Genomic DNA, 26,260 nt, shown 5'->3' with positions numbered 1-26,260 from the left:
AATTGGAATTCCTCTCCCATCCTCCCTAACCCCTTCTCAGGGTTATTCCTCCACTGTGAGGTGTTAGCATTTGACATTCCCTGTTCTGCTTGCTTGCTTATTGTCTGTGTTCCCTGTGTGACTTCACCACTAACTGCACGTCCGCCCCTAGACCAGCAGCTCCAGGAGGGCAAGGATTGTCTGTTTTGGTCACTTTTGCATCCCCGATGTTCAGCACAGATGCCTGGCTCCTGACACCTTCTCCTGTCTCTCCCCGGCCCCCAGGACTACCTGACGGACCTGATCACCAACGACAGCGTGAGCTTCTTCCGCACGTCCAAGAAGATGTACCCGCACAGACCTGTGCTCATGGTCATCAGCCACGCAGCCCCCCACGGTCCTGAGGACTCAGCCCCCCAGTACTCAAGCCTCTTCCCTAATGCATCTCAGCACATGTAAGTTTCAGGGTGCTGGCCCCAGAGCTACTGGGTAGCACAAAGGCTCGGTCACAATGATGCAATGATAGAGACAAGGCTGCCTCTTCTCTCTAATCCTCCTGGTGTAAAGAGCCCAGGAGCACACAGCTCATCTCTGGAGAACTGGAATACAGATCCAGTAATAACAACCCAAAGCAGGCGACAAGAGTGGTTAACTTGGGACCCACATTCTCTCACCGAGATCTGTGGCTAGAAATACCTTTCAGGTGTACACCTGTATCATAGGTTTCCTTTCAATCCTGCGTGTTTCATTTTGCACATTTTTAAGCATTCTTTTGAGAAGGGGCCTATAGCTTCATCAGACTACTAATGTGTCTACAGCTTCTATAAGCTATTAACTCCATGGCAGACTCTGTTCTAAGCCCTATGGAGGCACTTTAGTCGCTAAGTCGTGTCTGACTTTTGGGACCCCCTAGACTGTCCATGGGATTTCCCAGGCAATAATACTGGAGTAGGTTGCCATTTCCTTCTCCAGGGGATCTTCTGCACTGAATCCCTGAATACTCCCAGTGACCCTTGATGTATCAGTTATCTATTGCTATATGACAAGTTATCCCGAAATTGAACCACTTAGAACACCAATGTGTAGCATCTCACAGTATCTGTGAGTCAGGAATCGGGGGGCTACCTGTCTGGTTCTGGCTCAGGGTCTCCGGAGGATGTAATCAAGATGTCAGCTGGGGTGCCACCACCTGAGGCTTGCCTGGGGCTCACGCACAGGGCTGCCTCTGACCTAGGGCCAATGCAGTCTTTTATAACTTCATCTCAAAAGGACACACCATCTCTGCCATATTCTACTGGTCACATGGACCAGTGAGAGGGGGCTACACGCAGTAGAATTGGGGGCCGTTGAGGGACGTCTTGGAAGCTGCCTGTCAGAGAGGTGAGGTAAGTTCCCTAAGGTCACGCAGCTGGCAAATGGCAGAGCTCAGATTCACATCCGGCCACCATTCCTGCCTGCCGTCTCTCTGCCCACCCCTCCGGTCCTTCCTCCAGCAGGCTAGAAAACCTTTCTGGAATCTTCTGCATTCCTCTGCCTCAAACCACCTCCTGCTCAGCCGTGATGCTCAGCAGCCTTCTCTCTGACATCGGGGCAACAAGGGCAGGGCGGTTAGGAGCCCGCCTGAATACTCCGGGTTTAAGTTTCGTTACAATCAGAACGCATCGCCCTCCTCGCCCCCCTCGCTGTGATTCCTTTCTGACGGCGCCCAGAGTGGCTCCTGGAAGACGAGGCAGTGTGTCAACCGACCCCCGGGTCTTTGGGGAGGAGGGTTGGACAGGTGAGGATGAACCACATTCCAGGGACGGCGGCACTGCCTCTCTGCAAAGCTGACCTGGTGGCCCGCACTTGGGAGGCCAGCCTCCCGCCCCCAGCCTCTGCGGGAGGGAGTGGGAGGCGCCGTGGGGTGGGGCGAAGGGCTGCTTGGCTTCTGCAGTGTCTCCTCTAAAAGGGGTGCTGGCACCCCACCCCACCCCCAGCAGCCCTAGAGTTTCATGATGAGGTTGTTTGACATCGCCTGCTCATTTATTTTCCCTTTGAAATGAAAATTACAGAACTTGAACATGAGCACCGCCTGCTATTACTTACCCAGAGCGCCCCCCGCGCCTTATTAGGAGTGTGTTTGGAAGGCTCTCTTATCTCTGGGGTATAATCATTTTCAAAACAAACCTCCAAACCAGAAAGTTCTGCAGCTGGGATGTTTAATTACGACAGTCAGGGGGCTGAGGAGGAGCCAGAGCCCTCGGGTCGGAGTTCCAGATCTTTCCGTCACGAGGCTCCTGTCAGAGACTCCCCATCAAGCCTGCGCCACGTTCTCTGCTGGGCTTTGGGTTCTGGCAAATGCTGCTCATTGCAATGCGGTCCCACTGCACCTGCCCAGGGCCCCATCCAGCCTCCCAGCTCCGTACATACACAGAGACGCACGCGGACACACACAAACACACACACAGATTCAGACAGAAATGTACAAATAGATACACACAGATGCACACACAAACGGGGCTTCCCTGGTAGCTCAGGTGGTAGAGAATCTGCCTGCAATGCAGGAGACCAAAGTCCCATCCCTGGGTTGGGAAGATCCCCTGGAGAAGGGGATGGCAACCCACTGCAGTATTCTTACCTGGAGAATTCCACGGACAGAGGAGCCTGGTGGGCTCAAGTCCACGGACTTGCAGAGAGTCCGACACGACTGAGCGACTAACACATTCACATACACAAACACACCAGTGCGTACACCAACACAGATACACAGAACACACAGATACACAGACATACACAGACATACATGTACACAGACATGTACACACAGGCCCATATACTGACACACACAGATACACAAATATACACAGAAACAGACACCCAAACGCACAGATACAAAGGTCTAAGCACATATACACAAACACAGAGACGCACATAAACACAGATGCAAACGCAGACACACAAACGTGCAAATACACCACCATACAGACATGCACGTACAGAGACAGGCGTGCGCACGCACACACACACACGCAGCCAGAGCTGCCTCAGAGTGTGGCATCTGACCAGGTCACGGGCGTCTCCTTCCATCACCCAAGGGAGCCAGGCCCGTGCTCGCATCTTGGGGTGGGGCCAGGGCTCCTGCCCACCGCCTCCAGACACAGGGTGAGGGGCCGGAAGGGGCCCCACAGAAGAGGAGATGTTGTCCTTCAGGCTGGCCGAGAACAAGCAGACATTCCTCGGATTCTTTCGGAGGTGAGGGCTTCGCCTCTTTGTTCGGCAGACGGCTGGGTTCCTGTGAAAATGTGACCCCGTCCCAGGGGAGCAGGGAGAGCCTGGCCCCAGGCAGGACCCCAGATCCTGCTCCAAAAGCGGTCTCCAGAGAAGGGGCTTCAGAAAGCAGACTCTTGACAGACTCACCCCTCACTGTTCTCCAGGGCAGACACCAGCCCTATAGAATCTAACAGATTCAGGGATGATCGCTCAGAATTATATCTGGAATCCGGGCCGCTGAGGCCATGGGAACAATTTCCCCAAAATGCCAACCAGCCCCGAGGGCGTCTCTCTGTGCTGCTCCTGCCGCCCGCAAGCCCCCTTGGTGCGGGAGGTGGGCTCACCCCTAGGAATGTTCTACACATGGGTCAGGCCCTAAGCCGGCCGGCGGGGGAGAGCCACGTTCCTCGCAATTGAAGGAGCCGGGCAGATTTAGCGGCAGGAGACCCGCCAGAACCTCAGAGTCCAGAAGGAGTCTTGTGACTCACTCCGTCTACATAGCAACCGTCTCCATAACTCTGGGCTCCCGTGAGCTGCAGGGTCCTTCCTTCCACCCCGGGAGAGTTCTCTGAAGGTGAGGGGGCTGAGGTCCTGAGGAAGGGAGGGCATTCGGGACCCTTATCCCCTCCCCAGCGCCCTCAGCCCTCGCCCCTTACTAGCCAGCTTGAAAAGCTTTTGTCTTCAAGCAGAGGAAGCTTAGCCTCTGCTTGCAGCTTTGCCTGGGGAAGGGGAAGTGGTAAGATCTGAGCGGCCCCTGGCCTTCCAGCATCATCAGACACCGTGCGAGGGGTACCCACGCTTTGTGGGGTTTCCCACTCCTGAGCTTGGCCCCCAGCTCCACCCTTGACAAGGTCATCCCCTCACTGGGCCACCAGTCTACATTTCTCACTCAGGGCAAATAAAAGTAGCCCCAGCGCCTAGGGCAGTTCTGAATATTAGAGGATCTAGGCAGAGCCTTCTGGGTGCACCCAGCACATGGTCGGCGCTCCTCCGAGGTCAGGTTATCGTGTATTTATTCGTTTATCATTGAGCATCACAACTGACCCCACAGTAGACGTCTCAGAGCCCAGTGGCTCCACCAGTCACTCAGTGAGATAGTGGGCAGCTCCCGGAACGCCTCTGACCCCGCTTCCTCTTTTTAAATGGGAGATTAAACCACACGGAAAGAATAATTGTGACAAGTCACAGAATACGGCCTGTCCCAAACATACACATTCAGGCCATTCTCACAGTTTTGCCTGACTATTATTAATCGAATTTTTTAACCAATTTCCTTTAAAAACAAAACAAAATCTATTGCAAAAGGAAATTCCACATGACACACCTTAATTAGCCACGATCACTGGCACTCGCCATCTACCCAATGTGGCTGAAAGATAAATGCCCTGCTGTTAAATTAGAATTGGGTGCTGTGCCCACGGGTGGTTCTGAACTTGAACCTCCCTACAAGGGGAGGTGGCAGGTTCAAGGGAGGAGAGAGTCCAGCACAGACTGAGACATCGGCCTGGATGTGCTGGGCGTGCTGACAGGGCTGAGACGGGAAGGACAGTCCCCTGGGGGGCTCCGGTCACCTGTCACTGTGACCCCCAGGTCTCCCCACGTGCATGCCCTGCACACAGAGAGATGCTGACCGAACCTGGGGCATCTGGACGCTGACATGCTGGTGTCCAGAGGGGCGAGGTTTCAGCCTGGGCTGCAGCCCCAGCACAGCTGCTTTTTTCCTGAGGCATGGAGGGGGTGGCCCCTGGGGGCGAGGGCCCAGCACCCCCACCCGCCACCTGGCCTCACCTCTGTGCATGTCTGCCCACCAGCACCCCGAGCTACAACTACGCGCCCAACCCCGACAAGCACTGGATCATGCGTTACACGGGGCCCATGAAGCCGATCCACATGCAGTTCACCAACATGCTGCAGCGGAAGCGCCTGCAGACCCTGCTGTCGGTGGACGACTCCATGGAGACGGTAGGCGGCCCTCCTCCCGCCCCGCCCCGCCCCCAGCATCGACTGGAACCTGGCAGAAGGGTGAGGCACCCGGGACCGGCTCTGAGTGATCCAGACGGAACCCCAGCCCCTGGGGAACCGTTCCAGCTGTGGTCGGTCCACTACAGCAACCATGTGTGGCTACATGCGCTTTTTTAACAGTTTTCTGGAGATACAATTCACATACCATTCAGCTCACCGGATTCAAGCATAGGTTTCAGTGGGTTTTCACTTATTCGCAGAGTTGCAGGATCATCGCCCCAGTTGGCCTTAGAACAGTTTCATCACCCCCAGAGAGAGACCCTGCAGCCCTTAAACCATCACCCCAAACCACCCCCCTCCCACTCTTCTACCTTAGGCAGTCCCTCATCTACTTGGTGTTTCTGTGAATTCACCTATTCTGGACATTTCATATAAAAGGAACCCTATAATATGTGGGGTTTTGTTTTCTTTTTGTGTCTGGCTTCTTCCACTTTGTGCGATGATTTCAAGGTTCACTTGAAAGTACTTAATTTTTTTGTTGTTGCTGAAAAATATTCCATTGCCTAGATACGTATTTTTAAATTTATCCATGACTATTTAAGTTTAGTAAGGGCTTCCCTGGCGGCTCAGCTGGTAAAGAATCTGCCTGCAGTGCAGGACACCTGGGTTCAATCTGTGGGTCAGGAAGAATCCCTGGAGAAGGGAAGGGCTCCCCATTCCAATATTCTTGGCCTTGAAAATTCCATGGATGGAGGAGTCTACTGTGGGTTACAGTCCACGGGGCCACAAAGAATCAGACACCACTGAGCAACTAACATTGTCACTTCACAATAAAATTTAAGATTTCATTCCTCAGTTGCACTGGCCACATTTGAAGTGCTGAATAGCCGTGGGTGGCTCATGCCACAGGTGTTAACATTGCCTGCATCGCAGAAAGTTCTACGGGGCGGCACTGTCGTGGCTCACAGACTCCTACCTCAGGCCAGCCATTCATTCATCCATCCATCCATCCATCCCACAGCATCTATTGAGTGCCAGCACACACAGAACCCAGCAGGGAACAAAATGACAAGGTCCCACCCAGATGGGACCTACATTCTAATGCAGGGAGACACAGTCCGCAAATAAGTGCTGAGAAGGCACGCAAAGGGGGACAGGGGTGAGGAGGCCATAGGGCCACCTCGGTCAGTCCCAGGGGCCCCACAGAGAGGTGACAGCTGAGCAAAGACCTGAAGCAGGGGAGGGACAGGCCTGAGACCCCAGCACATCGCCCCTTTAGGGGAGAGCAGGCCAGGTGCCCACTGCCCGCTGGCCCGCCCCACATCCTCACCGCCTCGCCTGCGTTTCAGATTTACAACATGCTGGTGGAGACCGGTGAGCTGGACAACACCTACATCGTGTACACAGCCGACCACGGCTACCACATCGGCCAGTTCGGACTGGTGAAAGGGAAGTCCATGCCCTACGAGTTCGACATCAGGGTCCCGTTCTACGTGAGGGGCCCCAACGTGGAGGCCGGCTCCCTGTAAGTGCATCACCCCACCCCCAGCAACCCACAGTTCCAGGGAGGCCTCCAGGCTCATTGGCACCCACATGGGCAAGCAGCAGCAACTCAGCAGGCAGCCCCCGGCCACTCCCCTGGGAGCGCGGGATTTGGGCAGGTGGGCTTGGGTGCCGAGCGAAGGGGCAGTGATGTCACCCGGGGTGGGTTCTGATCATCGCCTTCCCCTCTGTTGGGGAGGGGGAAGCCAGGGCTGTTAGCACCCAAGAAAACAGACTCTTTGTGGTGGGCGCTGTGCCAGAGTCAGGGAGCCGGACTGTGTGTGTGTCCCTGCCAGCGCATGGAGATGCCACCTTGACTTCTGTCTGTCCTGACTGGTTGTGGGTCTGGCGGCTGTCAGGGAGGGGCCCTGGGCTGAGATCAGCGGGGCCGGCTCAGTGGCAGCGCTAAGGGAACCAGCCTCCCCCCCATCCTTCCCCGAGGGCCACGTGGGCCCTCATCCAGCCGTCCCCGCGGGTTAACCTTCGAAACAACACGTCCTGGCAGCAAAAATGTTGTGTCTGGGGCTGGGAGGGAGTAATCATAGCTGCAGCTTCCGGGTCAGCCGGGACGTTATGGAGACCAACTCGAAGGGTGTTTTGAAATGCACGTTGTCACTGCTCTGGTGCTGATCGGGTCCGACTTCCGTCCGAGCCCAGAACGCACGCAGACACTGACTCGGCTACGGGATTCCTCCTGAAAGGGTGACGTCTTGGGACCAAGATGTTCCTGCCCCGCCCGGGAGGTTTGGTGGAGCTTCCAGGAGGCAGGCAGTGCGAGCTATAGCCCAGCCTCATCCCTCGTCCTCTGCCGACCTCACTGGCCCCCTCCCTGTCTGGATCTCAGGGTCCCCAGCTGTAATCATAACTATTGGAATAATAGCCGTGTTGATAGAGTGTGATTCTTCAGGCTTTGGTCTAAGCACTTTCTAGCCAGGTAACTCAGTTAAGCATGATAACAAGCCTCTAAGGTAGGTGTGAGTGTTACCCGTGTTTTAAACACGAGGAAACGGAGGCTCAGGTTAAGTTGCCTGAGATTACATGGCACAGGAGAGAGGTGCTGGAATTCGTCTCAAAGCCAGGTTTCTGATACTTGTACATGTTTTTCCTTATTTGAGAAGAATGTGTGACCATTAAAGGCATTAGGATCACTTGCTTTCGGGAAGAGAAGGTGGACTGAACTGTAATCCAGCAGCTGTCACTGCATTGGTCAGCCTCGGAGTCTGTGATCTGCTTCTCAGGACTCAAAACCACAGAGGCTGAGCTGGGGAAGGGCCCGTCTCTCCGCGCACAGGGCTGTTCAGGTGCAGACGGAGGACTTGAACCCACAGAGCCGGCCTCCCAGACTGTTTACCAGGCATCCTTTCTGGGGCTGAACTTGTGGCAAGGAGCTCCTGCAGAGCCAGCCAGGGGAGAAAAGGAAGCAAGGGAGGGCCGGCCAACGGGACGCAGGCTGGGCCACGAGCCAGCCCCCTGGTCTGACATCCCGTCCCCTTTGCCTGTTCTGTGGTCTGGCCCACCCTCAAGGGGAGAGGATCACACAAGGGTGTGAACCCCAGAGCCTGGGGGTCTCGGGGCCAGAGGTGGGGAGAGTGCTCGCTGGGGCCTGGAGGAGGCACGTTCCAGGCAGAGGGCGCACACCAGGGCCGAGGCCCGGAGGCTGGGCTGTGCTCAGCTTCCAGGGGCAGTGAGGGGGCCAGTGTTCACATCAGAGGCGCAGAGAAGGGTCCAGGGGAAGGTCCAGGGTTTGCAGTGCGTCTCAAAAGAAAGCGTTCTCCGTTCAGGAGTTGGGGTAGGCAGGGCTTTCCCGGCAGAAGAAAGAGCCAAGCAGAAGCCAGGTGTGGGCCTGTGAGCCGCAGCCCCCTGCGGTGGTGCAGAGGGTGGGAAGGTGAGCGCTGGGCTTCAGCTGAATCCAGGGTGCAGAGGGGAACCTTGAGGGCCAGGGTGCAGGAAAGTGACATGGATGGATGGCAGCTTTCCCGCCTTTGGGGCACCGTGGAGCCATCTGCCCCAGGGGAGGCCGGGTCACCACCGCCCCGGTGACCGAGTCCTTCTCTTCCTCCGCGTCAGGAATCCCCACATCGTCCTCAACATTGACCTGGCCCCCACCATCCTGGACATCGCCGGGCTGGACATCCCCTCGGATATGGACGGGAAATCCATCCTCAAGCTACTGGATACAGAGCGGCCGGCAAATCGGTGAGGGGGTGGGGTGGGTGCTGGGGTGCCAAGTACCCCAAACTGTCTGAGCTCCTGGCCTAGCTGTGTGGGTCTCGGGGGGGCGGGGGTTTCTCTGTACTGAGGAGCTGGGGTTCTAGGGCCCCCCATCCTGACCACTTACCTGCCGTGGGGCGGGGGAAGGAAGCTCCCTCTCTAAGAGTCTACCTTCCCAGCTGGAATATGGCCACAGCTCAAACTGGGTGAAACATGAAAAGAATAGCAGCTATCAAAGCTGACATTAATTAAGCACTTTTTGTATGCTGGACTTGTTCTGAGTGCTTTGCAGCAGATTTTATTATTTTAATCTTCACAGTAACTCAGTGAAATTGGCATTATTATGATTCCAGCTTGGAAACTGAATCCCAGAGCAATCAGGTGACTTGTCAGAGTTCTCTTGGCAGGTCTGGATCCCAGTCCAGGCATCCAGACTCCAGGCTAGAGGCTACACTCTTATTAATCGCCATGATCGGTAGCTCTAATGCCAGATGGTATGATGGGAACATATTCCTGGGTGTCCGGGAGGCAAACAGAAGAACAGTCTTGTTGTCGTTCAGTCGTATTCAACCCCTTGTGACCCCATGGGCTGCAGCACGCCAGGCCTCCCTGTCCATCATCAACTCCCAGAGCTTGCTCAGACTCATGTCCATTGAGTCAGTGAGGCCGTCCAACCATCTCATCCTCTCGTGTCCCCTTCTCCTCCTGCCTTCAATCTTTCCCAGCATCAGGGTCTTTCCCAATGAATCAGTTCTTCACATCACATGCCAAAATATTGGAGCTTCAGCTTCAGCATCAGTCCTTCCAATGAATATTCAGGACTGATTTCCTTTAGGATGGACTGGTTGGATCTCCTTGCTGTCCAAGGGATTCTCAAGAGTCTTCTCCAACACCACAGTTCAAATACATCAATTCTTCAGTGCTCAGCTTTCTTTATGGTGCAACTCTCACATCTATACATGACCACTGGAAAAACCATAACTTTATACGGTGTTGTCTTAGTCGCTCAGTCATGTCCGACTCTTTGCAACCCTGTGGACTGTAGCCCGCCAGGCTCCTCTGTCCATGGGATTCTCCAGGCAAGGATCCTGGAGTGGGTTGCTATTTCCTTCTCCCACTATACTGTGATGGTGAGCAAAACCTAGGTGCGAAGGTGAGCTGAGTCTGGTCAGACAGGAAGGAGGAGGATGCAGTCACTGGCGTGGCAGCAGCGGCATCTAGTGGCCGTCGGTGTAACTGCCCACCGAGGTAACGGCCCAACAGCACTGATGGACGCAGCCTCCAGCTGGTACCTCCTGCAGCTCAGGGGACCCCGGCCGGGTGGGCAGTGTCTGTCCAAGACTGAGTGTCCTGTAGAAGGAACCACCTCTGCCGAGCCTCCTCCCTCTGACTAGGAGGTTTTATGAGCTGTAACGGTACTGGTAAAGAATCCGCCTGCAATGTGGGAGACCTGGGTTCGATCCCTGGGTTGGGAAAATCCCCTGGAGAAGGGAAAGGCTACCCAACTCCAGTATTTTGGCCTAGAGAATTTCATGGACTATACAGTCCTTGGGGTCGCAAAGAGATGGACATGACTGAGCAACTTTCACAAGGGTAAAAAATGGGCATGTTTGGGGAGGGCGGGGGCGCTGTGTTGGGAGCCAGGACAGTGGGGGGTCGGGTGTAGGGTGGAAGCGCCCTCTCAGTCCAAGGCCCTGTCTGCGAAGTGGAAATGATAGCGTGAAACTCCACAAAATGCATACTTAAATCCAACGACAGAGGATCAAAGGGAAAAACATCCCCCCAAACACAATGTAATTAACCTGAAGTCAGGAGAAGCGTTTCATCTGGGGCTGAAGTAAAAGGGAAGCGATCTCTTCCAGCACCAGGGGAACTGTTGGGCTTCCTGGGAGGCACAGAGGGGCGTGCACATGACTACGAGTGACTTGGAGTGACTTTGACCTGGGTCACTCTGCCCCGTGTTCAGACCCAAGGCTCTAGGGAAGTGCACCTCTGCTGTGGGCCCAGAGGGGTGTGTGTGTGTCCGTGTGTGTGTCCATGTCCGTGTGTGTGTCCGTGTGTGTTCATGTGTGTCCATGTATGTGTTCATGCGGGTATGTGTCCATGGGTGTGGGTGTGTGTGGCTGTGTGTGTGTGTGTCCACGTGTGTGTGTCCGTGTATGTGTTCATGTGGGTATATGTCCGTGGGAGTGTGTGTGTCCATGTGGGTGTGTGGCCGTGTGTGTGTTGTACACATGTGTGTGCCTGTGTATGTGTTCATGTGTGTGCCCATGTGTGTGTCCATGTGTGTGGGGGTGTATGTGTCCGTGTGGGTGTGTGTGTCTGTGTGTGTTCATGTGTGTGTCCGTGTGTGTTTATATCTGTGTGGGTCCGTGTGTGTGTGTGTCCATGCATGTGTTCATGGGTGTGTGTGTCCGTGTGTGTGTGTCCCCCACTCGCCCTGGCTGCCCCCGGGGTCTGCGCTGCTTGTGAACCAAGGCTGGCTCTCAGCGCCATCCCTGCTTCTGGAAGGATGGAGGGACATGGGAGCCCCTGCACTGATGAGAAGATGGACACGTGCTTTCGCCCCCCAGGTTTCACTTGAAAAAGAAGCTGCGGGTCTGGCGGGACTCCTTCCTGGTGGAGAGAGGGTGAGTGCCGGGGTCTGGAGGAGCCGCCCCAGGGCGATACCGGGCAACCCCCACCTGGGCCTCCCACGAAGCGCCCGGCAGTCCCACCTGCGCCCGCAATACTACAAATGTCAAGGGCAGGAGGGAGATTGATGCCGTTCCGCCACCTTCCACTGGGGGCTGGGAGTCTGTCCTCGGCGCCCTGTACCCAGGAAGCCGGGGCCGGCCGCACGCGCGTGCTCCCTGGTGACCCTGCAGCAGGGCTGAGTGGGGCCACGTGCTCCCCCAGAGCTGGGCGACCAGCCCCGCGTCCGCTCTCTGCCCCACAGCAAACTGCTGCACAAGAGGGACAGCGATAAGGTGGACGCCCAGGAGGAGAACTTCCTGCCCAAGTACCAGCGCGTCAAAGACCTGTGTCAGCGCGCCGAGTACCAGACGGCGTGCGAGCAGCTGGGGCAGGTGAGGCTGCTCGGCGCTGCGCTGGGGCTGGGGACAGGCTCCCTCCTTCCCTCCCAGGGGCCCCCCAAACCGCGGCCCAGGCCTGCTTCTCAGACCAGCAGAGCCAGTGTCCCTCATGATGTGTGACCCCAGGGTGACGCCAGGGGGCGAAGACAACGCTCAGAAAACCCTTCCAATCCTGCTCCCATCAGAGGAAAGCTCCCGCGTGGGTGCACGTGTCTAGCTGCTCTGAGACCCTTGGCCGATCCCTCATTAACAAAGACACAGCTGGCCTCCGCGCAGTGTTTATAAAGTTAAATAACTATTTCCATTGTATTCACTCTCCCAGATCATCTTTGTGGCTGGCTTTCCACTTACATAGGAACAACAGGAAATTACCTTCTGACGTAAACACGTTTAGGTTGTAAAAATGTGAGCTGATTTCAGGAGAAATGTTAAGGAAAATATAATCCAGACGGTATTTGGAGATAACAGAAACTGTGACGGAGGTTTGGGAGAGTCTGAACTCGATTTTCTGAGGCCTGGGAGGCCAAGGTGAACTCGAGAGGACGGGGAGTGAGGGTGGAGCCTTGGAGAGAGAGATGCCAGCCCTAGGCGAGGTTCAGGGGGAGAGAGGGAGGCGGATGAGCAGGGGGAGCAGGCAGGGGGCCCTGGAAAGGCCCAGGCGCAGACAGAAGGTGCTTCCTTGCCTCGGTCTGCGAGCTGGGACTTTGAGCTCATCCGTGCTGGCTCAGGCCTGGAGATGTGAGCCCATTTCACCAGTAACAGGAAGTAAACCCAGGGCCTCCACATTCCTTTTCTCCTTAATAAACCCGTGGGTTGCCAAGGCCGGGCACCAGTTGGGTGCATGTCACAGGCTACATCCAGGCAGCTCTGTCTTATCGCTAGACTCGGAGTTGGCACCGACCTGTCCTCACAACTGAGCTCCACCTGCCCCATCCAGCATTCGTTCACCAGCCCCTCCCCCTGCCATGGACGGCATCACGGACCCACCCGTGCCCCTGGAGCACTTTGGGTCACGCTGGAGCAGCATTCAAGGCTGCCTTTGTTGCCAGGCACAGGAAGAAAGCTCTGGACAGAAAGCTCTGGCCTCCCAGAGCTGACCATCTGGGCAGACCCCAGAGGGGCTCAGATTTCAGTTCTGAGCTTCAGAGAATGAATCAATGAGGCCAGGAGGGGCCTTTGTGCCCCTGGGATTGTAGTCAAATCCCCCTGCTGGCGCATCCCCACCCTCTCCCTGCAGATTGGGGGTCTGGCAGTCCTGGACAGCGAGAGGGCTGCCTGATCTGTCTTTGAAACCAATTATCCAAGCACACTGCTTAACCAAGGAGAGGAGCACGTGGTGGGGGGGTAGGAGGAGGCTAGGCCAGGTGGGGAGGCCTCAGCCACGCCCCGCACTTACAGCTCTAGGGCCTCCAGGATCCCAGCGCAGACACCCACCTCCCACCTCCAGCGGATGCAGTCACACCCTGCTGACCACGCCCCCCACCCCCACCCCACTGCCCCGCCTGCCTCCTGCTATACCTTCTGGAAAGGCCCTTCCCTGCGTACGAGCCACGCCCTCCCATCCGAGTGCTTTTCTCTTAGGGGGCCTCCCCGTGGCGGGGTTCCCGCTCAGCCACAGCGCATCACCTTGGGTACCAAGTCTCCGCTCCCCCGCCCCACAGTGGACAGGTACTCATCCATCACAGAGCAGCTCATTCCAGGCACCAGCCCGTGTCCAGTCGGGGCCACAAGAGGGACGTGTGTGGGGTGGCTGGGAGCAGGGAGCAGGGAAGCGGCGGGGCGGGCGAGCAGGCCCGGAGGCTGAGGCTGCGCGTGTCTTGCAGAAGTGGCAGTGCGTGGAGGACGCCTCGGGGAAGCTGAAGCTGCACAAGTGCAAGGGCCCCGCGCGGCCCGGGGGCAGGGCCGTCTCCAACCTGGTGCCCAAGTACGACGTGCAGGGCGGCGAGGGCTGCGTCTGCGACGGCGGGGACGGCCAGCTCACCCTGGCCGGACGCCGGAAGAAGCTCTTCAAGAAGAGTAAGTGGGACGGGAGGGGCGGGGCGGAACATACCGAGCAGCGCCGCTTGTTCATCCAAACAAACCCACGCGCCCCGCACCATCAATCCACCCAGCCCGGGGTGGGGTGGGCTGAGAGAATAAAGAAGGAGATGAGAGTGTCCAGGGCTGAGAAGAGCAGGAGCATAAAGAGAAAGGGAGGGGAGAGGGGTCCAGCCCTGGGCCACGTGGTGGGGCCCTCTGAGACCAGAAGACCTGGAGGGCTTTGAGCAGAGGAGCCAGGATCAGATTTGTGCTTCCATAGCATTCCTCCATCTGCACTGCAGGCGCTGGACGGGTTCAGCTGCAAATCGCTAAAAGATGTTGAATCCCCCAGTGCCGGCTTCCAGACAGGTCAAGCCAAGGCGACGCCCTGCCTTCTCCTTCCCGCCTCATGTCTACTTGCATGCAGGCATGCTAAGTCACTGCAGTCGTGTCTGACTCTTTGTGACCCCGTGGACTGTATAGCCCGCCAAGCTCCTCTGTCCATGGGATTCTCCAGGCGAGAATACTGGAGTGGGTGGCCATGCCCTCCTCCAGGGCATCCTCCTGACCCACGGATTGAACCCACATCTCTTATATCCTGCATTGGCAAGTGGGTTCTTTACCACGAGCGCCACCGTCTGCTTAGCGTCATGTCTCTGGCATCACATATCTTTCTGCAGTGACTTCACCATCTAAAGTGGCCCCAAGGCGGCACTGACATCTTGCGTCGGGTCCCCAGGCCCCGGCCGGCTGGGATGTGCTTTAAAGAGGGGAACTCGTGGGTGAGATGAGCTTCCGGCTGCTACCTTGAGGTCAATGTCGGTGAATCACCACGTGCATGAAGTCGGGTGTCTTCACGTAGACAAAATGAAGACACAGTGTGCAGTAAGGTTCCACATTGATGGTTGACAAGTGTGTCGTGACCCAAGGCTGGCAGGAACCTCACCCCATGGTTGCCCCAGGACCACTGGTTCCTGACTCGCTAGTTCAGCGTCAAGGTGATGCTGTGGAAGAAGACCACCTAGAGTAACAGGAATCCAATGCACAGCTGGCCCTTGAACAGTGACGGTCCCCTTGCCCGTGGATCGTCTTCAGTAGTAAATGCCGCAGTTCTGCTTCATCCGTGGTTGGTCGAATCTATGGATGTGGAGAAACCGTGGATACCTGGGGCGGGGGGGGAGGTTAACTATAAGTTACACGCAGATGAACCCCACCCTTGTTCAAGGTCAGCTGTACTTTGGAGAGGGGAGAGCTGCGCCCCCCATCCCCACTGGAGAAGCTGCCTTAGCCCTCACACCTCCCGCAGCAGGGGCCGGAGGACAGAAAGTTAGGAAGCCAGCGACCAGCGGCGGCCCTAGGGAAGTCCTCTCAACCTGGCCGCACCCTCCCAGCGGGTGGTCACGGCCCCATTCGGGGGGTCACCTCCCCTGGGGAGCACGCCCCCGGCCGAACATTCGGCGGGCCGTGGGTGCTAGGACATGGTCCCAGCGAGACGGGTCCCCTGGCTGGAATGTCCCCTCCAGAGCTGGGCACTTGCCCAGGCCACCCGTTGCTCTAACCCCCTAACCCAAGGGGAGCCAAAGCCTCACTAGAGACTTTGGTGGTTTCTCTGTCTTCTTTCGCTGTGGTACCATCACCACTACACGATACTCAGTGCTGTTTCTGACTGTCGAGTTCGGTGGCTTTAAGGACACTGGCGGTGGTGGGCGCCCATCACCACCGTGCATCCGCAGAACTGAAGCTCAGCACCCGACAGACAGTGACTCCCCACCGCCCCTCCTCCTGCTCATGGCAGCCACCCCCCTGCTTTCTCTGAGTTTTGCTCTTGTAGCTACTTCACATAAGCAGATCACACATGATTTGTCCTTCCTGTCTGGTTTATTTCACTCGGCATAGTGTCCTCAAGGTTCATCCATGTTGTAGCCTGCGTCAGGATCCCTATCCTTTTTCAGGCTGAGTGAGACTCCCCTGTAGCCTAATTAGAGACTGGCTGGGCGGCGGCAGGCCCAGAGGTCTCCTCCTGTCTTTGCAGAGAACACCTTCGTTATGAGAGCTGGTTTGTCTCCATAACGACCCAGCTTCTGCCTGGAACGGCACTTCCCAACTGATGGTCCCCCGTTATAATTCCTCACTAGCTGATTAGTAACTGCTAAGCTAATCTCTTTTTAGCTGAGTAAAATGATTGGTTTCCAGATTGAATTACACAGTTAACATCTTGCTTCCGCATGTGGCACATTGGCTAATCTTTAAGTAATACAAGAACTTGTGATTTAGTTAAACCTTCCCCCCCCCCCCCATTAATACTTAGAGGAAAGAGATTGTATTGCACTGTATTGTTCAGTCACTCAGTCGTGTCTGACTCTTTGTGACCCCATGGACTGCAGCACGCCAGGCTTCCCTGTCCTTCACTATCTCTTGGAATCTGCTCAAATTCATGACCATTGTATTCATGTCCAGCCATCTCATTCTCTATCACCCCCTCACTTTCTGCCCCTCAATCTTTCCCAAAAATCAGGGTCTTTTCCAGTGAGTCGGCTCTTCACATCAGGTGGCCAAAGAACTGGAGCATTACCTTCAGTATCAGTCCTTCCAGTGAATATTCATGGTTGATTTCCTGTAGGATTGACTGGCTTAATCTCCTTGCAGTTCAAGGGACTCTCGGTTCAAAAGCATCAGTTCTGTGACACCCTAACTTCTTTATGGTCCAACTCTCACATCCACACATGACCACTGAAAAAACCACAGACTGGACGGACGTTTGTCACAAAGTAACGTCTCTACTTTTTAATATGCTGTCTAGGTTGGTCATAACTTTCCTTCCAAGGAGCCAGTGTATTTTTATTTCATGGCTACAGTCACCGTGTGCAGTGATTTTGGAGCCCAAGAAAATAAAGTCAGCCACTGTTTCCCCATCTATTTACCATGAAGTGATGGGACTGGATGACATGATCTTAGTTTTCTGAATGTTGAGTTTCAAGCCAGCTTTTTCACTTTCCTCTTTCACTTTCACCAAGAGGCTCTTCAGTTCCTCTTCAGTTTCTGCCGTGAGGGTGGTGTCATCTGCATATCTGAGGGTACTGATATTTCTCCTGACAATCTTAATTCCAGTTTGTGCTTCATCCATTCCAGCATTTCGCATGATGTACTCTCCACAGAAGTTAAATAAGCAGGGTGACAATATACAGCCTTGACGTACTCCTTTCCCAATTTGGACCCAGTCCGTTGTTCCATGTCTGGTTCTAACTGTTGCTTCTTGACCTGCATACAGATTTCTCAGGAGGCAGGTAAGGTGGTCTAGTATTCTTATCTCTTTAAGAGTTTTCCACAGTTTGTTGTGATCCACACAAAGGCTTGAGCATAACAAAGATGTGTTTGTGGAATTCTCTTGCTTTTTCTATGATGTGGTGGATGTTGGCAGTTTTGATTTCTGATTCCTCTGCCTTTTCTAAATCCAGCTTGTACATCTGGAAGTTTTTGGTTCATATACTGTTGAAGCTAGCTTAAAGGATTTTGAGCATTACCTTGCTAGCATGTGAAATGAGTGCAACTGTGCGATAGTTTGAACATTCTTTGGTATTGCCCTTCTTTGGGATTGGAATGAAAACTGACCTCTTCCAGTCCTGTGGCCACTGCTGTTTTCCAGATTTGCTGGCATAGTGAGTGCAGCACTCAATATGCACCTAAAGAGCTGAGATTCAGCTGGACTCGGGCCCTCCTGTGAGGACGGTGTGACATCACAGCCCTGTCTTAAGTGTGCTCAGAGGATCCTGGGAGCAAGAGGAGGGTGGCTCCTTACCGCCACCTGGGAAACTCCTTCCGTCCCCATCACCAGGCCCAACATTCCTTCTCCTGCGCATGCCTGCCAGCAGGATGCTCCCTCATTCCCTTCTGAGCAGCCGGCCTGGAGCAGGGGTTCTCAGCAGGGAGCAGTTTCACCTGCCAGGACCACTTGGCTGTATGCTGGCGTTTCTGGCTGTCGCGTATGATGGGCAGTGGGGAGGGATGCTCCTGGCATCCAGTGGTAGAAGCTATGGAAGCTGCCTAACATCCTGTGAGGTACAGGTCAGCCTCCCACAGCCAAGGGTTACCCGGCCGCAGAGTGTTGCCAGTTTTGAGGTTGAGGTGCCCTGACCCCGAGCGGCTCAGTCCCCGGCTCGCCCTCATGCACTGGGGTGAGGAAGGAGGCGGAGCAGCCAGCCCAGGACAGAAGGAGAGACCCAGCACCCAGAGGAGGAGATGGGGGAGACTTGGGGGATGGGTCCGGGTAGCCAGTTGTTGGCTCACTTCTTCTCCCAACAAATCTGCAAGCCCTGCCACGTGCCACCTGCTGAGGTTGGAGTTGAATGCAAGAGACACCATCAGACCTCGAGGGTGAGGCCAGGTGTTAGCCGGTCAACCCAGTGGGAAGCTCACCTCCCTGGGTAAAGCAGGCATGGAGGAAATGAAACAGGGGTGTGGCCGGGGGGAGAGGGGCTGCGGCTGTAGGGCAGGTGGTGAGCTGACATTTAAATGAGAGCCTAGTGTGACCAGCAGAGGGGAAGTACTCTGAGCCAGGGCAAGAGGAAGCAGAGATCCTGTGGGTCCCACACCCACAGGCCACACCGCCCTAGGATTCCCAGGCTTGGGGCGCTGGGAGGGCCCAGTTGTGACCTTGGGTGAGGATGTCAGCTGCAGGGTCCCTAACCAGCAGAGCAGCTGCTGCATGTCAGCTTCCAGGAGCTGAAATGTTTACCAGATCTGTTTCACGTCAAACTCCAAAGAGCACTGGCAGGCAGGTCCAGCTGCTGGGAAATTAACTCAATCACCCAAGGATTGGGCTCAGGATTTGCACCCGAGCCATCAGAGCCCAGACCATGAGGTCACCACCTCCTGATACAGGGGTTTCCCTGGTGGCTCAGGTTTTTTTTAAAGAATCTGCCTGAAGTGCAGGAGACTCAGGTTCCATCCCTGGGTGGGGAAGTTTCTCTGGAGTAGGAAATGGCAACCCACTCCAGGTTTCTTGCCTGGAAAATCCCATGGACAGAGGAACCTGGTGAGCTAAGTCCATGGGGTCACAGAGAGTCAGACATGACTTGGTGACCCACCCACCTTCCTGATACACGTGGTAGAAAGGGCACATATATTTCAGGACCCTGGACACAAAGACACCTAGGGTGACAAGGAGAGCAAGTGGTGTGGATTCAGTCCTGCAAAAGGTGTACACCGGGGCTGGCAGGCTTTTTCCCTAAAGAGCCAGAGAGTAAATGTTTGAAACTTTGGGAGCTAAACAGTCGTCATCTCAAATGCTCCATTCTGTCACTGTGCCGAGAAGACAGCCATGGACTCTGCAAATGGTTTGAGAGTCGCTTCCCTACAGAACCCGGCAGAGGCTGGGACTGGGCCTGGGCCATAGCTGGGGACAGGAGTATGGCGGGACAGGGGACCCCCAGGAGTATGGCCGGGGGGTGGAGCACTCCAGAGCCAGCAGCACAGAGGAGCAGTAAGACTCCGCTGGGTCTGCTTCCTGGCCCTCTTGGGCAGCAGTGACCTGCTCCCGCGGGGACATCGGCTCAGAAGTGTGTGCGTTTCGGGCCGAGGCACTGCGGCTTCACAGAGACGGAACTCAGGGAGGAAAAAGGCAAGGAGAAAGCTGCCTGGGGGTCAGAAAAGGCCAGGGCTTTGTCAAAGGAATGCCTCTTCCGGACCTGGACCCCCGGGTCCTTTGGCCCCTGGGACTCTGATACACAGAGGAAAGGTACAGAGATCTGCCCCAAGAAGGGGGACGGGGTGGGAGAGGGCTTCCCCTCCCTTCCTGGGCCCCACCTTGCTGCCTCTAGCCAGTCCCCGACCCTTGGTCGCCACCTGGTGGTCATTCGGAGCCCAGCAGAAACCTGCATCAGGGCTGGCTCCAGGCCCTGCTCCCAGAACAGATGCGTGTTCAGGGCAGCGGGATTACAGACTTGACGCAGGCCTGGATGGGACCCAAAATGGAAGGAGTGGTGGGGACTGTGGCCAAACGGGAGACCACCGCCCTGTCTGAAGTGGCAGCATGCCCGCTCCCGCCCCACTGACCGCGCCGCCAGTGGACAGGGTGTAGACAGACACGTTTCCCGTTCTGTCTTCAGAAGCCGGAAATGCGTGCTCCTAACAGGGCACCCACCCACCCCACCCCACCCCACCCCACCCCCATTTTTCTGAAATGTTAGCAACTTGGCCAAATTTGTCTTTTAATAGGTAGAAGATACAAGAAATCTGGCCTCTGACTTTAACCTGTGTTAAGGAAAGGGAAATTCCACTCCACCTCCCCTCACCGGTTCCTCTTGAGTTCTTTTGGCTGGCCAAATAATTAAATTGACACAAGACTGATTAACAGGAGGGAAAAATATAATTCATAGACACAGAGGTCTCCTAGAAGTGGGACCCCAAAGCGACCAAAGCAGACTGTTTATACATCATTTTTAGATGAGGAAATAATTATTTGTGAATATTTAGTAGAACAGAGGGACTGCTGCTTGGGGCAGCAGCCTAGTGAAGAAGTGTTCTATTGAGTTTTCTTAGCCTTGAATCCTCTGACTCTGGTGATAAGGATGCTATGTCTCCTGGTGTAGAAGTTATCTTCACATGGAGATTTACTTCCCACTTTTCTGGGGAAGAGCAGAGTGTGTGTGGGGGGAATTTGCCTGATAGTGTCAGTCAGGAATAAAAGGCAGGTTTAAAAACTGAGTGGAGAAAGGATAAGGGGGCATTTTGAGCAGCAGTTTTCACAGCTCTGTCTGCCGTCTCCTGACAGTCAGGCCTCAGTCCCCCAAGCATGGGCTGAGCTGTGACTGGCTCTAGTAGGGCAGCACTTACACACCCAGTAGCACTAGGAGAACCTGCAGAAGTGAAGAATCCATGGAGTCTCCACATCGTACCAATAGCATGGCAGACTCCAGAAGCGTCTCGGAGTCTAAAAAGTTCCCCCTTTGCTCGTGTGCACGCTCCAGAAAGAGCGATGAATCTGACTGCGTGGGCTGGTCTCACAGTGGACACAGAATATATGCCTCAAGTCGTTCACGTGGGGGAAACACAGCATCACCAGTGACTATGTTTCCCTGCAAATTCCGTTTACGGGGGAGCATCACAAAATCGAAGGAAGTCTGGAGGGATGCCTGAGAGAGCATCTCATGGCTTTGGGACCATTCCCGTAGTTGCGAGGCTCCCGTGTGGCACGGAGTGGTGCTCTCCACCATCAGGGGGGAGGGTGAAGGAGCCGGATTTAGGGTGTTAACCGTGGAAGGTGATGGGTTAAAAGACAAATGGGGGCACATACACACTCTGCTCTCCCCCCATGAAAGTGGGAAATAAATCTCCTTGTGAAGGTGCCCTCTCCGCACCAGTTAAGAGCCTGCCCACAGGTTGTCCCTCGCCACATAAGAAGTGTTACACCCACTAAACTTGTAAGCTAGCATACACAGCATGGAAAACAGAGATGAATGGAGGAGCCTGCAGTTAGAGTGCTAGCTTTGTAGTCACTGTGGACATGCAGTAAGCTTGGGGCGTGGGGGAGTAGCTAGTGCCGTAGAGTCTAATTGGCATGAGGAATGTGGGCAGGACTTAACTGAGGCAAAAGGCTGCCCTAGATGCCTGCAGCAATCCTGCTGTCTTCATAGCTGTGTATAGCTGGTAACCCTTATCACCATCAGGCAGCCAGGAGCTGCAGATGTGGCCAAAACTTATTTATAATATTTATTTTTATTTATTTGGGTGTGCTGGACCTTTTTTTTTTTTTTTTTGGACCTTTTTTTTAATTGCAGCATGTAGGTCTAGTTCCCTGACCAGCGATCGATCTGTGCCCCCTGCATTGGGAGCATGGAGTCTCAACCACTGGACCACCAGGGAAGTCCCTGGACAGAACGAATTTAAAGCTTTGTAGAGGAGCAGAATTTGCTACCCTAAACTATGTCTCTTTGACCTATTATTTTGAGCAGGTTGTTTTCTAGGAAACAGTAGACACGGGGAGGAAACTGCAAGTCATGTGGGAGGAGTTTTTTTTGCCAGAAACATTGATGTTTGTAAGGGAGATCTCCATTTGTAATGATGTCGCCCTCTGTCCTTGGAAGAGGAGGCTGATGAAATCTCTACAACCTTTTCTCCTTGGAGATGGCAAGAGCTCACATCTGTGTCACAGTGACCCTGTTTACTGCTGTTTTCCTGGTCACCTCTCAGGACTGGCTCTCCCCACCTTCGACATCCTCATTGGCTGAGGGTGTATTTCAGGTGACAGCTTCCAGGTTTTTCTGGGTCTTGCCCACGGATACATGTTATTAAACTTTTGTTTGATTTTCTATTACCGTCTCTCTCACGGCAACTTAATTCTTAGGCCAGCCAGAAGAACCTAGGAGGGGAGAGGAAAACTTCTTCCCCAAGGCCATGCCAGTCCTTGTGACCTGTCTTCCTTGAAACGTAAATATGTAAAGAGAAGCTGTGAATCAGGTGCGTGGGAGTGAAGAGGAAGCTGACCAGAGCTCAGTCACCTTAAGCCAGGCTGGGTCAGCAGGAGTGGAGGTGAGGGAAACAGCTGACTTAAGAACACCAGGGTGCCTGGGAATTACAAGAATTTTTGGTTCTTAGGTCTTACACAAATCCAGAGGTTCGGTTCCCATCTGAACCACATTTCCCTTCTTTCATGACTGGTGAGATTGAAGAATGACAGGGTGGGGAAGTAAAGACAAGCACAGCTAGATCTAAGATCAGACAGTCGGTCGCAGGGTTCATTCCTCACTCTGCATCTCTGCAGAGATCTGGGTCATGCGTACAGGCTCAGCACTTCATGGGAGTCCACTTCATTAGCATGTGTGACCCAAGGACCACTTGCATATCTGGTGAAGACTCATCCTCTTCTGAGGAATCTAAAGCAGCATGAGTTCCTAATAAGAAAAATGGGGAATTTGGGTCTTGGTCCAAGGGCAAGTAAATAAAAACACCTTTCTCATTATGAGCGTCATTAAATAACAAATCTCCACTGAGAAGGTTTGCTGGTAAGCAGTTGGAAATTAGGTAGGATGGGTATTAAGAGGCCCTGAAAGACACCAGGGTGGCCTGAGATGTGGCTAATGCAGTAAGTTGTCCAGAGACTGGCTGCTTGGATAAAAATCAGAAGTGACAGGTAGAGAAAAGCACACCAGTGCTGCTTAAGAAATCAATACCCAATCCTCTGTTTTAAGTCCATGGGAGCCTCCAGGGTGTAACTGAGGACTGGCTGACCCCATGTGAGGGAGAACTGTCCCTCAGAAGAAGAATGAACCTTCTGGGTGTGCTGGGGCCCAGGGGGGTTCATCCTTAAACTTTCTCGAGTGTAGGACAAATGTCTCTTCCATTGTCCCGATTTCTTTTAACATCTGCAGTTGTCTGGAGGCAAACAGGAAGAGCTCTGAGTGAGCCTGGAGTTCTCTCAGGGTCATGCTTTTGTTTTCTAGTTTTTAAACCGGAGTATAGTTGATTTACACTGTTGTGTAAACACTGTTGTGTACAACACAGTGATTCAGTTTTATGGATGTATTTCATATTCTTTTCTCCTATGGGCTATTACAGGATATTGAATGTAGTTCCCTGTGCTATCCAGTAGGACCTTATCTGTTTCACATATAGTAGTCTATATTTGCTAATCCTGAACTTTTAACTTATCCATTCCCCCACTCCCTTTCCCCTTTGGTAACCTTAAGTTTGCTTTCTATGTCTGCGAGTCTGTCTCATAAATAAGTTCATTTGTGCCTTATTTTAGATTCCACATATAAGTGACATCATACGGGATCTGTCTTCACTTAATGTGATAATCTCTAGGTCCAACCATGTTGCTGCAAAGGACATTGTTTCATTCTTTTTATGGCTGAGTAATATTCCGTTGTGTGTAGGTATAAAATCTCACCTATTCTTTATCCATCTGTTCATGGACATCTAGGTTTCTTCCATGTCTCGGCTACTGTAAACAGTGCTTATCAACATTGGGGTGCGTGTATCTTTTCAAGTTTTCTCAAGATACACATCCAGGCATAGGATTGCAACTCTAGTTTTTTAAGGAATCTCCATACTGTTTTTCATAGTGGCTGCACCAATTTACATTCCCACTAGCAGTGTAGGAGAGTTCCCTTTCCCCACACCCTGTCCAGCATTTGTTATTTGTAGACTTTTTAACAATAGCCATTCTGACTGGTGTGAGGTGATACTTCATTGTAGTTTTAATTTTCTCTAATAATAATTAGTGATGTTGAGCATTTTTTTCATGTGTATGAAAAAAATCTGTGCTTCCTCTTTGGAGAAATGTCTATTTAGGTCTTCTGCCCGTTTTTTTGATGGGATGCTTTTCTTGTTATTGAGTTGTATGAGCTGCTTATATACCTTGGAAATTAATCCTTGTCATTGGTAGCATCGTTTGCAAATATTTTCTCCCAGTTGCTAGGCTGTCTTTTTATGGTTTTCTTTGCAGCGCAAAAGCTTGTAACAAGTTTGATTAGGCCGCCTTTGCTTTTCATTTTTATTGCCTTGAGACTGACCTAAGATGACCTTGGTACGATTTGTATCAGAGATGTTTCGCCTACGCGCTCCTGCAGAGGTTTGATGGTGTCGTGTCCTGTGTTTAAGTCTCTGAGCCGTTTTGAGTTTATCTTCGTGTATGGTGTGAGGCTGTGCGCTAACTTCGCTTATTTACGTGAGGCTGTCCAGCTTTCCCAACGCCCCTTGCTAAAAGACTGTCTTTCCTCCATTGTATATCCTTGCCTCCTCTGTCGAAGATTCACTGACCATAGGTGTGATGCTTTTGTTTTTCTAAAGGTTCATATTGCAAACCAAGAATTATTGCTTTCAACTCATTTTTCCCCTGCATTTCTGAAAACTATTCGCAAAGAACTGAGCTCCAGCTTTCATTATTACACTAAGCGGTGGCCTAGACCAACCAACCACACTATTGTGAATTTGCTTTCTAGTGTCAGGGATACGCTTTGCCACTAGACCAGACTTGAAGAGCTTTCTATACACTGGAGCTTCTGAGCTAAGGGCACTGTGCCTTTGAAAAATTTGCATGAAATGTTCAAAAAGGCTTTGGGATGCTTTCCTTCCAAGTACAGAATTCAACCTTAGACCAACTGACTTTAGGGAGAAAGGCCTAGCATATCACTCTTATCACACCCCGACTATCAGCCTCCAGCCAAGATTCCTCCTAGTCATTTGCAGGAGGCCTGGGAGGTGTTCTCATGTGTAAGGGAAAGAGAGTCCAAGCATTTTCTAATACCATTTTTTCCCCCACTGGCTATGTTGAATTCAAAATAATCAGTATGCCATTGTGTTGTCTTGGGACGGCCTGCTCTGAGTCCTAGGACCTGCATGTCCTCAGTTTCCCACAGGTGACTTAGAGCTTAGGAAAAAAACACTTCTCAGCTGCACCTCACTGCCCTCCCCGAAGAGAGCATCCAAGACCAGACACCTCCCCAATGCCTCCCTCTTCAATCTGGGGGAATGTGCTGCTTGGCTCTTTTTTTTGGTCCAGTTCAAATGAATGGTTTGGTGGGATTTTTTTTCTTGGTTTTGTTTTCTGAGGATTTATTGTGGTGTAAATTCACATATTACATTAGTTCAGGTGTACGATGTCACAATTTGATGTCTGTATATACTGTGAAATGATCACCCCAAAAGTCCACTTAACACAGTCACAAAAAAATATTTTTGAAGATCTATTCTTCCAGCAAACTTTCAAAGATGCAGCTCAGTATTAACAACTCTGGTTGCTGCACTGTCCACTCATCCCCAGGACGGACTTTTATAACTGCAAGTTTGTTAATACCCTTCTGACACTTTCCCCCACCCTCCCCTCTGCCTCAGCAACCCCTGATCTGTTCTCTGTATCTGTGAGCTTGGTTGGCTGGAGATACCACAGGTAAGTGAGATCACGCACTGTCTTGTCTTTTTCTGACTATTTCACTTAGCACAGCCCCCTCAAGGTCTACCTCTGGTGTCACAAACAGCAAGATTTCCTCCTCTTTTATGGCCGAGTAATGTTCCATTTTGAGTGCATCCATCAATGGGCACTTAGACTGTTCCTGTATCTCGGCTCTTGTGAATAATGCTGCAGTGAACATGGGGGTGTAGACACTTTTCAGTTAGTGTCTGAATTCTCCACCTCATGGACATCCCAGATGTTCATCTATGCACAGTTTTTCCTTGAGATTTATTTCAGGCCAGTTCCTCCTCAGCTCTAGGATGTCAGTTTCCCC

The 26,260-nt window shown here is 53.3% G+C and overlaps 1 protein-coding gene across 5 annotated transcripts in view; it reads left to right on the top strand.

Annotated features, from left to right (window-relative positions):
• SULF2 (sulfatase 2) overlaps positions 1-26,260 on the top strand; it is a 124,893-nt gene that overhangs the window by 91,832 nt on the left and 6,801 nt on the right. For all 5 annotated transcript variants that reach the window (XM_065922134.1, XM_065922132.1, XM_065922135.1 and 2 more), the window contains exons 5-11: positions 265-434; positions 5,040-5,190; positions 6,540-6,715; positions 8,800-8,928; positions 11,517-11,573; positions 11,882-12,011; positions 13,841-14,033. In XM_065922134.1, the coding sequence (XP_065778206.1) occupies positions 265-434; positions 5,040-5,190; positions 6,540-6,715; positions 8,800-8,928; positions 11,517-11,573; positions 11,882-12,011; positions 13,841-14,033 (1,006 nt within the window). The remainder of the gene's footprint in view (positions 1-264; positions 435-5,039; positions 5,191-6,539; positions 6,716-8,799; positions 8,929-11,516; positions 11,574-11,881; positions 12,012-13,840; positions 14,034-26,260) is intronic.

The sequence above is a fragment of the Muntiacus reevesi genome, chromosome 2 (assembly GCF_963930625.1).
Source record: "Muntiacus reevesi chromosome 2, mMunRee1.1, whole genome shotgun sequence".
In the NCBI taxonomy this organism is placed as follows: Eukaryota; Metazoa; Chordata; class Mammalia; order Artiodactyla; family Cervidae; genus Muntiacus; species Muntiacus reevesi.
Note: the sequence above shows the minus strand (reverse complement) of the source record. Positions and strands in the feature narration are given on the sequence as shown.